Source organism: Drosophila virilis, chromosome 2 (assembly GCF_030788295.1).
Source record: "Drosophila virilis strain 15010-1051.87 chromosome 2, Dvir_AGI_RSII-ME, whole genome shotgun sequence".
NCBI lineage: Eukaryota > Metazoa > Arthropoda > Insecta > Diptera > Drosophilidae > Drosophila > Drosophila virilis.
The window spans coordinates 15893101-15907643 of NC_091544.1; the positions used below are offsets into that span (position 1 = coordinate 15893101).

Below are 14543 nucleotides of genomic sequence, written 5' to 3' on the forward strand. Positions count from 1 at the left end.
GACACTTGATTAAAGCAAGAAGGTAACATACCTGAATTTATGAGAATCGCAGAGTAGGGCAAAGTCCTTCCAGCGTTTGGTAAAAAAAGCATACATACACTTATACAAATATGCATACATATGTATGTATTTATATTTGCACACATAAATTTATTTATGTAATACTTAAGATGCAAAATATATAAAAGTAGTACATGTACAAAATCACCCTTAACCCTTTTTCCTTATTGACGTATGGCTGTTGATTTGTCCTTATTCACATACGTATGTATGTATGTGTTGCGTTAGAGGGCTTGATGCAACGAGTATTATTATTTATTTGATTGTTTATGATTGTGTGCACTCGATTTTTGAGCACCGTAAAGTATTTGTAAACAGCAGTGTGTCCGTCTAGAGTAGCCGGTCATACGGTGCGTATGGGCGATATGAAAGCCGGACAGAATCCTTTGGATAAATTGCAAAATAAATGTGCCGTACGCTTCGATGCAAAACAGTTGAAAATTGTACAACAACTATTGATGGTTACGTTTATTTATGTTTTGCCTGTGCCTGTGTGTATCTGCGTGACTGTGTGCATATGTTTGAGCTGTGGCTCATGTGTATACATATGTGCTTGTTGGCGAAGCCTGTAAGCAGCGTTTTGCGATTGCACTTCAGCAATGTCGAACTACATGCCTGCATTGTTATTCTCTCAGAAATTGTTGTTGTTGCTGAAGCATTTAAAGCTTGTGTGTGTGTACGCATGTGTGTATGCATGTGTGTGCTTCTAGGAACAATTCTGTAATGTTATTGTTTCATGTTTATTGTTTGGATTTCTAATTTTACCGTCTTACAGCAGCCGTGCCAAAATGTACCAATCCGAAATAGACCACAACTACAATATATTTTGTGCAAATGAAAGCCTAGAAATAACTGGAACTAATGAAGTATCTAAAGATTTTAAATGTGAGTCAACAAAAAAATGTTCTTTCTGGACAGTTATCAAAATTGCTTACATTTGAGTTAAGATTTCAAGTACTGAAACAATATGTGAACACATTTAAGTATTGTTTAATATCAAAATCTGAAGGAATACTGTGTTTGACACTAGGTAAAAGTACTTGGTAAAAAATTAGCTGATGGTAAATAAATAAGTGTGAAAGGAAACTGAGCTTGAGAACAGGTTAGAGTTCTTGACATTTTCTTTCGTTGTCAAATGAATAATAACAATCTAACTGATAATTAAGACCCATATCAGACAGGATGAGGCAAAGGTTTTCTCTTTTTCTTATTCCTAATTAAATACTGTTCATAAATCTGTGAGGGAAAACAAATATTGAAAACATACAATAACATACAATTTTATAAATAAAATTGAAATATAAATAGATTAATGTCATCTCTTATTCCCTTCATATGAAATATACATAATTAATACAATATTCTTTTCTATTTTAATTTTTCACAATTTAAAAAAACACAGACTTAATATTCCCGCACTCAAAATGAAGAAAAAGAAAACATTCTACCACTAAAAATGATTTCCTAAAATACGCTTCGTTAAATTTTAGCTTATGCTGTAAAAATTTTAATTTCGGCTTTATGCTGCGAAACGCTTTTAGCTCGATTTTCGTTTAATTTAAATTCCCGCGGTAGCGTTCGCGGATTTTGTTTATTTCGCGGTTATTACAAATTTCTTGCGGACAGGCCTTTAATTGTTTAGTGTTTATTTAATGGCCGAAGATTGTGGCATACACCATGTATTTGATGAAAATATTTTGGGTATTTATCTGACTAAATAAATAACAACAGCATAATAGAGAAACCACGACAAAAAGCGTGCGAAGTTTCTGTAAATGAAATCGATTTCAGTAAAGTTCAAATTTAATTTCTTTTGTTTATTTGCCCCGCATGCCGAGCCAAGAGATAAAAACAAATTTTTTTTTTAAATTTTGTATATCTCTGTGAAAATGTTCAAAAAGTTCTAGCAAACAATTTTAAGTTCCTGAAAATGTTTGAAACGTTTACAGATAAGTTTACGCTTGGACACTTAAATAAATGTTTGCCTGCTTTCTTTTTATTCGCATATAAAAAACTGTTTGTCCTGACTGACTGACTGATTGGTGAACGCACAGCCCAAGCCGTAAGAGCTTGAAGTTTTCACTGTAGTTACCTTAAGCGATGAAGGTTAACTAAGGCACAAGATACATCAAACCGCGTATGTAAAAAATCGTGAAAAACGGTTGTATGAAAGTCTTTTGTTTACATTTTGGTGAGAATTTTTTTGATACGTTCTTGGGTGGTAAATGCGGGTCAAAGGTTTAATTTAAAAAAATTAAATCATTAGTATCATAAAACTAAAACTAGATTATAACTTATAATAATGTTCTTAGCTTAGCTTTTTTATGAGAGAGACAATGAGAAAGACGGAGACAGAAAAGTGGAGAGACAAAAAGAAGGACATAGAAATAGAGATATAAATGAAGACAGAGTGTGCAGAGACTAAAATAAAGGGAGAGTATGAGTTGCAAGCTGTTAAATAAATTTATGAGAATCGCACAGAATATATGTATAAATATTTATGTACAATTTTTCAAATGGCAGCTCTAACATACACTGCCTAATAAGTAAGTTGTACACATAATATAAGAACAAAATAAGATTTATTGTAAATAAAGAATAAAACTGGCATTTAAAATATAAAAAGCAAATACAGTATTATATCTGTGAATTTATATGTATTTAAATTGAAAGTTTTCTACTATTTTGTTTTATTTGTTTTTAGTTATTTGAGTATTAAGAAAAGTCATTTTCAACAAAGATACATGCATAAATTTACAAAGCGGCTGGTGAATTTCAAAAGAATGAGCACGTGCCGTCATGTTTTTAAGCCCTAGATGTTTGATACCCTGTAATTATTTTCAAAATTAAAAATTATGGCATTAGGACAATAAATTAGCGATCTTCAATGAATGTAGATTGTAATGAAATCTTAACGGTTTCCTAGAAAGCAACAAATTATAATTTAGCTAGTCGGGTTGCCAAATTAAACATTTTAGTTTCAGCCAAAAAAAAAAAGCTGCTAAATGTGTCATTCCATATGTTTGATTGTTACGTTGTTTTCTAACTTTCACAAAAAAATGTAGGTAAAGATGAAAAACAGGAATCGATTTCGTATTGTCTATAATTATAAATAAGTAAGCAGCTTTTATGTTTAGTCAAAACTTTTAGTGCACTGTAATACGACTTTACAATTTAAGCTGACTTATTCAAGTCTGAGAAATATGCACAACAATATGTTATGTATGCAGTCATCTACCGCGTGTGTGAGTGTGCTGGTTATTTATGCTAAGAACGTGACTGGAAATATGAAATGCAGCAAATGTGTTTACTCAAATGAACTAAGTGAGAATTGACAAATGCAGTCATTGCAAAGCTAGACTGGGGGTTGCTCCGCCCGGAAGTTGTCCTAGTGGCGGGTCAAGCGTCAAGCTTAAGTCATATGAAAAATGCTTCAAAATTGGCAATCGTTGTAATCCGTACCCTTTTGCCATTTCGAAAAAAAAACCCACACATGTATATATGTCGAAAGTAGCTATGTATACTGTACATACTCGTATGTCAAATTCAATAAGTGTGTGACAAAATGATGTGCAGCTAGTGCGGCGCCAAGGACTCAACTCGAGACGACTCGACTCGACAATGCATTGGCCCACTAGGCTGCCAGCAATCCACAGACGTTCACTGAGCTGACCTTATAAAAATGTACGATTTCTCTTCATTTGATGAAATGAAATACAATTTCTCAACGAGCGACACGATGCTGCGAGAAATAAAAAAAAAAATCTGGTTGCAATCGCAATTTTCTTGGCGCACAATGCGTCCCATTGCCAGTTGCCTCGATATTGACATTTTTATAAGTCAATATATCCTTGGAAGCACAGAATTGTACTGCTTACTGATTTGGGGCAGCAAAACTTTGCCCATACATATTTAAACTTTGTATTGCGAATTAATTTATTCGCCCAATATGTCTCTATACATAAATATCATTGAAGTTTGATTTTTTTTTTTTGGCCATTGTTACTTCACTGTGTCTCGTGGAATTAAATGTGGATTGGCTTTCACGTTCTTTTCTTTCTATCAGAGATGGGCGCTTCTCGGCTAAACGTGACACGAAAAATGAAAAAAGGATCGCACTTTGAAATAACTCGTTACGACATAATTGACTATTTAGAATGCGTTCCTAAAAATGTACATATATTATTAATTTTAATTAATTATTAATTAATTTTAATTTAATTAATAATTTAAATTTTAATTGGTATTTTGGTTAAATTAATCTATGCTAGCTATCTTACCTGGTACTCCGTTGCGATAAAAGATTGATAAAGTTTTGAAAATATAATAAAATCTTTTTGGGCTGTCGGTAGCAGCTCAACTCTCTGGGCAACTGGTTAATTACATTAATTAAATACTAATTTATTGAAATAATTGGTATTCAACTTATCCTTGACATTAATATGATATGATAGTCTGACGTATATAATGCGTGCCATAAAGAAAGATCTTCCCCTTTAGTTGGCGAAGACAGATTAAAAACGTAGAAACTAGAGCAGGCAGGTCGGACTAGAAACTAACAAGCGGGTCTGATCCGTTTAACATATTTATCAACATTTTTGAAGGCTCTGTTAGCTTAAAACAAAAAAGGTATTCATAAAGCATCTACATTCTGTATCTAGCTTAGCTTGGAATGCTTTTATGCATTGCTTACAGTAAAAATAAATCTTTACTATAAAAAGTAATAATAACAAAGTTAAAAATATCGTCATAATATCTTTAAACTCAAAAATTTTGTTTGAAGACAAGGGTTAGGAAGTTGCTGTTATTGTAAAATTACAACAGTATTATTTGAATACCTTTTAAGTCGTGTGACTTTTTTGTAACTTCAAACGCGCCCCAATATGCTGTAAAAGGCTTAAGATGAAAGTCCAGCTAAAAGACACACCTGCGGTTTGGCATCGAATGGCAATACGTCTGTGGTTTGGCCCCTATCGGACAGCCGAGTGGTGGCACGACTGTGATTGGAATTGGGAATGGGGTTGAGGCTGGGGTTGGTGGGCGGCAGAACTTTTTACAACTTTGCAAATGAAAGCTGCAAATACAAATGAAATTAGTCGAAACTATTTGGCCATACGCCATGTTGCACATTGGGGAGTCGTTCAAGTCAAGTTCGTGACGCGCGTATTTCTAATTAGATTAGGTCGGCCTAACAGCCAGCCACGCCCACTTTTCGAGTTGTCCGTTGAGGGCTGTGATTGCCATTTGGATGTGCGAGCGTTCCGCATTCTTTTTGCTGCCGCCTTTTTGCTAATTTTAATTGAAAAAATTCTTCAATTTTGCCATCCATCTGACTGGGCTTTAGCCACACCCGCCCAGGCTCAAGTCAGACAGCCGTAGAAATGTAATTAGCCACGTTCAGAGGCTATACTTTTGCTTTTGCGCTCTCTTTCCAACTCAGTTAGACTTCTCAATGTGAGTGTTATGTCAGCTTTTCAATTTAACAGTCATAAAAATGCAATTTGCCAGCCAATTTTGCAATTAATTTTAAGTGTTGCATAAGTTCAGGCGCCGCGCCTAAATGTCAATCGTGTCTGCTACTCCGACAACTTTAATTATGATGGCGGCACATTCTTAATAAAAGGACTGTGTAGTTGATGCGTTGACCAAGAGTTCAGCACCACTTTACTAATTTAAGACCAACGTCAAGGATTTGTCTTGCATTTCACGCGCATTTTGTACAAACGAAATGGCGATAATTAATCATAGCCTTTGTGGTTACTTAGCCACGTCTAATGCCAGCTGTACGCTGTTTCATCGCTTTCGTCTGCCACTGTACAGTGGACAAGAAAATATGACATGAGCTTACTCAAAAGTTATATACAGAAGACGAATTTTGCTATTAACAACTTCTTTTAGAGGTAGAGATAAAAAACAACTGCTTTTCCCAAAAAGAGGATCCATTTTTTTGGGACTCTTTATTTTAAGAACTAGTGTCAACGTGGGAGCAATGTCGACTCTGCATTCATAAAACTTTTGAAACTAGAGACTCCATGCTTTTGATAAATAATCGGAAATATAGCCAGATATTGTGTTGAGAGTTCTTTTTGCAAAAATCTATATCTTACGAAGAGCCACCAGACACAATTTCGTCGCACATAAATTTATGTATCTCTGACTCCTAGTTTATCTATTTACTACATAATACATAGCTATGCTTTGTGCAACAGCTTAGGAGCTATTTACTCAATAGACAACTATTTTGATCAGTGTTTAATAGTTGTATCTATTTTATTTTCAATCACAAAATGTTCGTATTCTCACCACTGTTCAGCAGGGACTGCTTTATACAGGTCACAGCGGAATCAGCGTCGGATTTTCACTACTCATTATGACCAATGCACGCAGTTTTCGGTTTCATTTTTTTTCCCTCTTTTTTTTTTAATCGATACCTTCTGCGTTGTGCCGTGTGCGCGATGGTTGGTTAATTTAATTAGAAGCCGCACTGTTGCGGAGTTGGCGTAAATGATTGTCCTGGCATGATTTGGCTATTTCCGTATCCGCCGTGCATTTTGTCATTTGCACATGCTGCCCGCTACACACACTCGCTGACAATGACAAAAACCGTACAGTTATGTCACGCACACCATCTCACACAAATTCTCCCTACTGGACATACATGGTGCGTAGCAGGGCAAAAAACTTGTAGGACAGCTGCAGCAGCTGAAAAGGTTATTAAGAAAAACATTGCCGGCATAAGAATCGTATAAGATTAACTCACATCTGTAACGGTAACCAGCGACACTTTGAGTAAATTGGTAGCCTTTAAGTAACTGGGACGTTGGGCACGCTGGATGATCACCAGCATTAGCTTGCGATAGCGTAGATCTGCCAGGAACCAGTCATGATTGTAAACCGCCTCGCCAATTTGCTCGGTCTGTGGGAAAATAGCTTAGATCCAGTTAGAAGCCATTGTGATTACTCACCGCATTGATCAAGTGCTGCGCATAGCTGCCGATCATAAATACCTGAACCATGGCACAGAAGAGAAAGAGCACCAGCATAACCAGATTATCTATGTTGCCGCCGATGGTCATTTGAAAGATCACAAAGCATATGATAAACGAGGAGCTGGCAAAGTTGCAAAATAGCGAAACGCCAAAGATCTCGTTTATATCCTGGCACAGAAGCAGCAGACGTTGATGGTAAACGATGCTGGCCTGCAGGAAAACCAGATCCTGCTTGGCAGGTAAAACACCTGCCACATGCTGCTCGATCTGTGAGCCCAGACGTTTGAAGTGCATAATTAGCAGAGTGACCAGTGCGCACATGAACATGTCCGCCGCCAGCTGGCCGGAGAGGCATGCTTGGCCGCCCAGGTTCTGTGAGACATACATAACATAGTAGCTCCAATTGTTCTTCCACTCCCACGGCGTCCAGCAGTAATAAGGCAACATGCGCTCAAACCGACGCATGCCCAGCCAGAAATCCCAGACCAAATAGTAGACAGCCCAATATAGATTGTAGGTCCATATGAGCACCAGATGCATGCCAAAATAGAAGATGCTTACGCATTTGTAGCCGCTCAGGTACTCATCTATCTTGTATATCGCTTGCTGTTCCGCGCACACAGGATGCAATTCTTGCAGACGCCGGACAACCTGTGTGATACGCTCGCGCTTGCCCCAGATGTGCTGAATCTTTATGTCGCCGACTACAACAAATCCAATGAAGGATAGATTCATGGTGGCTTCAAGGAAATTTTGACCACTGGCAAAAGCGAGAAACACATATATCAATTCCGAGAGAAGAACCAGATTGAGATTCAGCATCTGGAAAACGAAGTAAGTGCGCAATATTATCCTACGCCAATTGCGACATGGACTGGAGTCCTTAGAGTTGCGATCGTAGGGCACCATGCCGATGGACAAGTAAAAGACGTCCACGTAGCGGAAAAAACTATCCAATGGTACAGTTTTCCTAGTTTTTATTGTCCTCGTGGACACCGTCCGCTTCCTTAATTTCCAGACCATTTCCGTAAGGTACGTTGTTGAATCCTCACCATGCTTCGCGCGTTAAGGCGCTTTTATAGCATCAGCGACGAATTGATAATTGGCGGTTTCTAGCAATGCCACGCCCACTTGATTGGCCTGCTCAGAAATCTCTCAATTAGCATGCTCCTGTGAACAGAAACAGTTGTCGTCTCAAACCTCGTAGGCGTGCCTAATTGCGCCTAAGTCGAAATAAATGAGCCCTAGCAAATCGATGACATCCGCAATTAGTTAAGTGGACGCAATTTGTCGGTCACAAATATCAGACTCAATTCGGAGTAAATAAAGGCCTGCAAACAATACCCTGTTGTTATCTATATCTATATCTATATCTATATCTATATCTATATCTATATCTATATCTATATCTATATCTATATCTATATCTATATCTATATCTATATCTATATCTATATCTATATCTATATCTATATCTATATCTATATCTATATCTATATCTATATCTATATCTATATCTATATCTATATCTATATCTATATCTATATCTATATCTATATCTATATCTATATCTATATCTATATCTATATCTATATCTATATCTATATCTATATCTATATCTATATCTATATCTATATCTATATCTATATCTATATCTATATCTATATCTATCTATATCTATATCTATATCTATATCTATATCTATATCTATATCTATATCTATATCTATATCTATATCTATATCTATATCTATATCTATATCTATATCTATATCTATATCTATCTATATCTATATCTATATCTATATCTATATCTATATATATATCTATATCTATATCTATATCTATATCTATATCTATATCTATATCTATATCTATATCTATATCTATATCTATATCTATATCTATATCTATATCTATATCTATATCTATATCTATATCTATATCTATATCTATATCTATATCTATATCTATATCTATATCTATATCTATATCTATATCTATATCTATATCTATATCTATATCTATATCTATATCTATATCTATATCTATATCTATATCTATATCTATATCAATATCTATCTATATCTATATCTATATCTATATCTATATCTATATCTATCATACATATCTTTTCGCCCAGTTGTGTAACTCAATGTTTGAACTTTGAATTGCTCAGCTCTGTCAAGTTAAATCATGTTACGCACTTTATAAGATATTTTCCATGTCGGTTTTATTGCACGAAATACTTCGAGCAATTGCATTGTCCTGTCAGTTAACTGTGTATCTTTTTGTGCAGTTTTTGTGTGACAGCATTAAATTTGACATGCCTTGGCACGCAATTGTATCTTGCAGATACTTAGAACGAAGCGCGTTCATTTACTTCTTTCCAGAGTCAAATCCAAAGCCTGCCTACTATCCATATTTGTTTCAGAGCAAGTGACAGTCATATGAGCTTGCTGCTGTTTGGTGCATGTAAGAGTCTCTTGCTTTGACAGATTTTTTTTGGCCGTACCCGTAAGATGGGTAAGTGGCAAAAGAAGATGCATCTAAGCCTTAAAAGCTAGGGACTTAAATGTGTGTGTATGTTACATCAATTTTTTTTAGTTAGACGAAAATCACCTCATTTTGGCCATCGTCGGTCATTTCGATGCGTCCATCTTTTTATCTTCAAGTAAAAACAACTTCCGATTTATGCCATTGGAAGAGCCAGGAAAGTCGACTGGGATATAAAAAGATTCATTAAAACAAAAATTTCAGAGTGCCCGCGGTAATTTATTTTATTATTTTCTTCAGAAAATATGTTCCCACTTATTTTTTTAGGCAAAAGAGAGTATTCACTTTGAAAGAGTATAGAAGTTATGTGCAAATATGTAAAAGAAAAATGAAAGCATTTCCGACCCCATAAAAAATTATATTCATAGTCAGCGTTAGTAATTAAGTCGATCTACCTATAACCGTCTTTACGATTGTTCTTTACTAATTAAATAAGTAAAATAGGAGGTGGATACGTTTTTATTTTTTTGCACTCTTCGACTTCTTTCTCAATAAATGGCACTGTTTTTAGAAAAAACCTTTTAAGGCTAAAAATATCTGTGACTCGCTCTAAATGACCTCATTTTGCTGGTTTCCATAAAATAATTTACATGTCTATTTGAAATGCTTGTTTTAATGCATGTGCATATTTTTTAGAGCGTCGCTAATGAAGTGCATTTGTATTTTTATTACTACATTGTCATGTCAGATTTATTTCCATATGCAATTAGCATTTTAAATTCAATTCAGGACGTGTCATTTCTCATGTGTGTATGCTCTGCATTAAATTGGTTTTGTAATATCAAACCTAGTTTAATTAATCAAAATTTTGGCTCCTCTCTGAAATTATTACCAGCTACGCAATTTTATATAAATATTTGCTTATGCTTTAAATTTAAGTTTAATGTATTCTTGTTAGATATATGACTTGAGTTAATATTTCAGATTCTTAGCTGTTGAGGTTCGGGCTGTGCGTTAATCAGGAAATGCTGTTTTAAAAATATATTTACATAGCCTGCTAATTGTTTAAAATCCAATTAAATTGTTATATAATTTACCGTTATGTTTGGCTGACTCTTTTAAGTATGCCGTTGCCTTAAAAGTCGCCGGGCTTTTAACAATATAGAAACTTGATTGTTTGACTGACTGGTTGAAACCTAAAGATAAACAATGATTGATTTACTTAAGTATAACTCTGTATCATTCACTGATTTAATTTTATTTACAAACAAATAAATACATATAATGAAATTGGTTTACGTACCGATTAAAATCGTTCTGTAACTTATCATTATGCTTGGCTGACCGACTGGTAATTTATGTTTAACTTTTGCTGATTTAAGTGTATTTAACTGAATCAATCATTTTATTTATAGGTAAATATGTATCAGGATGGCTTTAAGTAAGATTTAAATTGTTATGCTATTATGACTGACTGACCGGTAATTTAAGATTAAACATTGATTGATTTATTAAATTATATTTAAATAAAAAATCATGGTGATGGCTTAAAGTCATATATATAAACTCTCATTATGATTGATTGATTAACTCTTATTTATTATTACTTATTTTCCTCGAATATATATAAAAATCGATGTATTTATATAAATATTTCAGATACAAATAAATGTTTAATAATAATATTTAATTACATATAAAAAAAATTACCCAAAAAATCGGTATGTCAGTTAGCACTTGGCCAAGCAATGTATGAGTAGACCTACTTACACCAGAATATTTCTATCTTGGTGCACAAACAAAGCAATTACCTATAAACCTTTTTTTCGGAAGCCCACAAAAAAAAACACACACACACACACAGAAAAAACTTACAGTCACAACCAACTAGATACATGTGTATGTGTGCCAAAGAGAATGCGAGCATGTGACTTGTTTCATAGTATTATCAAAAACATTTCAACAAAACTTATGACAGGAGGCGGCAGGCAGTAAGACAAGGGTAAAGGGGGCTAGGATACGGAAATATGCTTGTTTTGGCTGCCGGCAATTTTGAATGTATGCCAAATGTTGTTGGCTTTGCTGTAATTGTTACACCAAACATTGAAATGTGCAATGATAACGCCGCAGTGTCTGTGCTTGTTCCACATTTTCGGCAACAGTACATATATGTACGGCAATAAATGCACGAGTATTGGTGTTAGGGGCAGAGCGTATCTGGGCAGAGCCAGAATCAACTGGCATTGGGCCATTTTTGTGGCTGTTGCTGGCATGCAGTCTTTAAGCGGACTATGCGGACTTTAATTAACTGAGCAAATATCAAGGTTTATTCCGCATTGCAATTCCGCTTGGGATGTCCATAATACTGTGTCAACCGAGTCCCCCTTATGTCTATTTTTGACAGACATGTTTTTAATGAGTGTTTATTTTGTATACATATTACCAATATGATTAATGTATTTAAACAAAATATTTATGTAGTTCTTTATTTATTTCATTCTCTTATTCTCAAAATTTATTTCCGAACTGGAAAACTTGTTGATGGATTTTTTTACAAAAAATAAATAAATAAATAAATAATATATTTTCTTTTTGGGCTTGGGCTAATATAAAAAAATACCTATTCATTATAGATTCGTATTTATTATTTTGAATAATGTTCTGCGAGAATTGGAAATACTTAACGGAAGAAAAGCCTTGCAGCCAAATATGTAGCCCGATTTACCAACTGAATTATGACAGAAAAAACTGTTGCATAACTTGGGGCGCAGATAAGCAGTTGTTTCCCGGGTTGATTTGCTATTTTTATTGTATAATTACGATTGAAAACATAGTTTTGTTGCGTGCAGGCAACTTTTACAACAGGCACACACAGACGCACACACACATACAACACAACACAACACACACATGTACATCACGGACCTATAATTGCCGCAGTCATTTCGTTTTTTGCATAAAAGTCAGCAACACCTGAATAAAGTCTGATTTAACAGTTTGTTCACGAACACGAAACCCATTTGCAAGTTTTGCAAAGGGGGCGTGGCAGCGCATTTGGTATTTTTTTTTTTGGCAACGCGAAAAGAGCACAGCAGGAAAAGTTTCGCGTTCGCAGTTTATTGGCATTTTACGTGGTCTCTAAAGGCTGGCAAAGTAAAAAGGCCCGTACGCTGTTTGTTTGCACCCAATTTGAAATGCATTTTTCTGGTATTTTACTAATTTCGTTAATATGCGCAATATGTTTGGGCTGCAGGGCGCTGAGCGGGGCTCTCTTTTGATTTGTGGCACTCGCTGCGTGTTGCGCTTAAGTTCCTCCATCCGACACTCCCTTTTATGGGAACAACATGTGGCTATCGGGTTCATACAGCATAACCTGGACAGGCTTTCAGTCGTCTGTCTTTCTCTATATTTCTGAGAGTTTTTTACTATTTCTGGATGACCTGTTTTCGTTGAATTTGTTACGGTTATATTTGAATTTACCTTGCCGTTTCAAAGCGCTTTAAGTGCTATGTAAGTTTTGTAAAACAATCTCAGAATTGTCAAGTAGGTTGGCAAATGTGAATGCAAATTCTTCCAATTGACAGGAGTTTTCTGTGGCTGTCCATATGCATGTGCAATATTTAAACACAATTTTATCAGCTATGATATTTAGCATTAAGCTGTCACACAAAGTCAAGTCAATTTAAGCTTAAGCCAGTTAAGGTCTTTTTATATGAACTAATCCTTCAGTCTTAAACTTTATGAAACTTTACATAGGTCCTTCTTTCTGTAACAGACAGTATATATTTTGGATCTAGTAGCATTGGACCACAATATCATACAGCTGCCATCTGAAATTTTGTCCTTTAGCTTGGCGTTCTAACAATTTAAATAATTTGTCTCAATTAAATGTATTTAATGTCAGTTTCTGCTTGCGCCCAGTTCAAACTCACAATTGCTAACTTTGTGAAAATAAGTATTTTATCCTTGCGCTCCAAAGGAAACATTTGATTCTTATGCCTTAAATATTTCATTGAGAACTGCATTAAGTGTTCCAGCTTGTATTAATACCAATGCAGACCTAGGAAATTTGCATAAACTAACTAATTATGGTCTGCAGCAGAGTTCCTGACTGGAAGATATCCGTATAACACATAGTTGGGTTAAATATGACAAAAGAATATTTCTTTGAATTTATTTACGTATATAATTATTATATTATAATTATTATATTATTTATTTTTTAATATTATCGCGCGAATCGCTTAACTTATCACTTAGATTGCTTACATAGGTATTTAATCTGGATATACGAATATTTGTAGTCTGACCTATAATGAATTCATGTGCTTATTACACACACTTTCGCAATTGTAATTTTCAGGGTATTCCAGGGTAAAGTAATCGACACTCATACAATTCGAGGATACCGTATGTGTGCGAATGTGTGTAATGCTCAGATGCATTTCTGATTATTTCTATTCGCATTATGCCAATGACTTTGGCCCTGGCCATCACACAATATAAATAAATAAGTGCACACAAGCAATTTCTTGCGGCATTCAGGCCAAACAAATGCAATTTAAATCCAATTGATAGAAATTTATATTCAGCTGTTCAAATAGTTCAAGCACCAGGCCAAATAAGCACTTTGTACACTGAGATTGCAACCAAAATTTACTGAAGTGTGCATGCGTAAAGCGTAAGCAAAATAATACTTATTTAACTTGAAATTGGTACAAATAATTAAAGTTTAGCACAATATAACACGTCAATAAATTGCTGTTCTCTTCTAGAAATGTTTGCGAACTACCAGCCTGCAGCTGAATTATAATAGTATTGAAATTAAATATATTTATTAAAAATCTCAATTTCAACATAAACCAACAATAGCAGTTATAATAATGTTAATATTAATCTTAGTTATAATAACAATACACTAGTTGATTTTTGCTCAGTGTATAGCCTAACAGCTAACTATTTAAATACATGCTTTCCACAAACGAGTGTTTGTGAAATA

General features: G+C 34.7%; 1 protein-coding gene across 1 annotated transcript; it reads right to left on the reverse strand.

The window, feature by feature from the left end:
• Window positions 1-6438: 6438 nt before the first annotated feature.
• Or85d (Odorant receptor 85d) lies at window positions 6439-8015 on the reverse strand. The gene is made up of 3 exons (XM_002053609.3): window positions 7026-8015; window positions 6821-6976; window positions 6439-6762 (listed from the first exon to the last, which is right to left on the reverse strand). The coding sequence occupies exons 1-3, from the start codon at window positions 7956-7958 to the stop codon at window positions 6706-6708; spliced, it is 1146 nt and encodes a 381-aa protein (XP_002053645.2). The 5' UTR covers window positions 7959-8015; the 3' UTR covers window positions 6439-6705.
• Between the last annotated feature and the right edge of the window lie 6528 nt (window positions 8016-14543).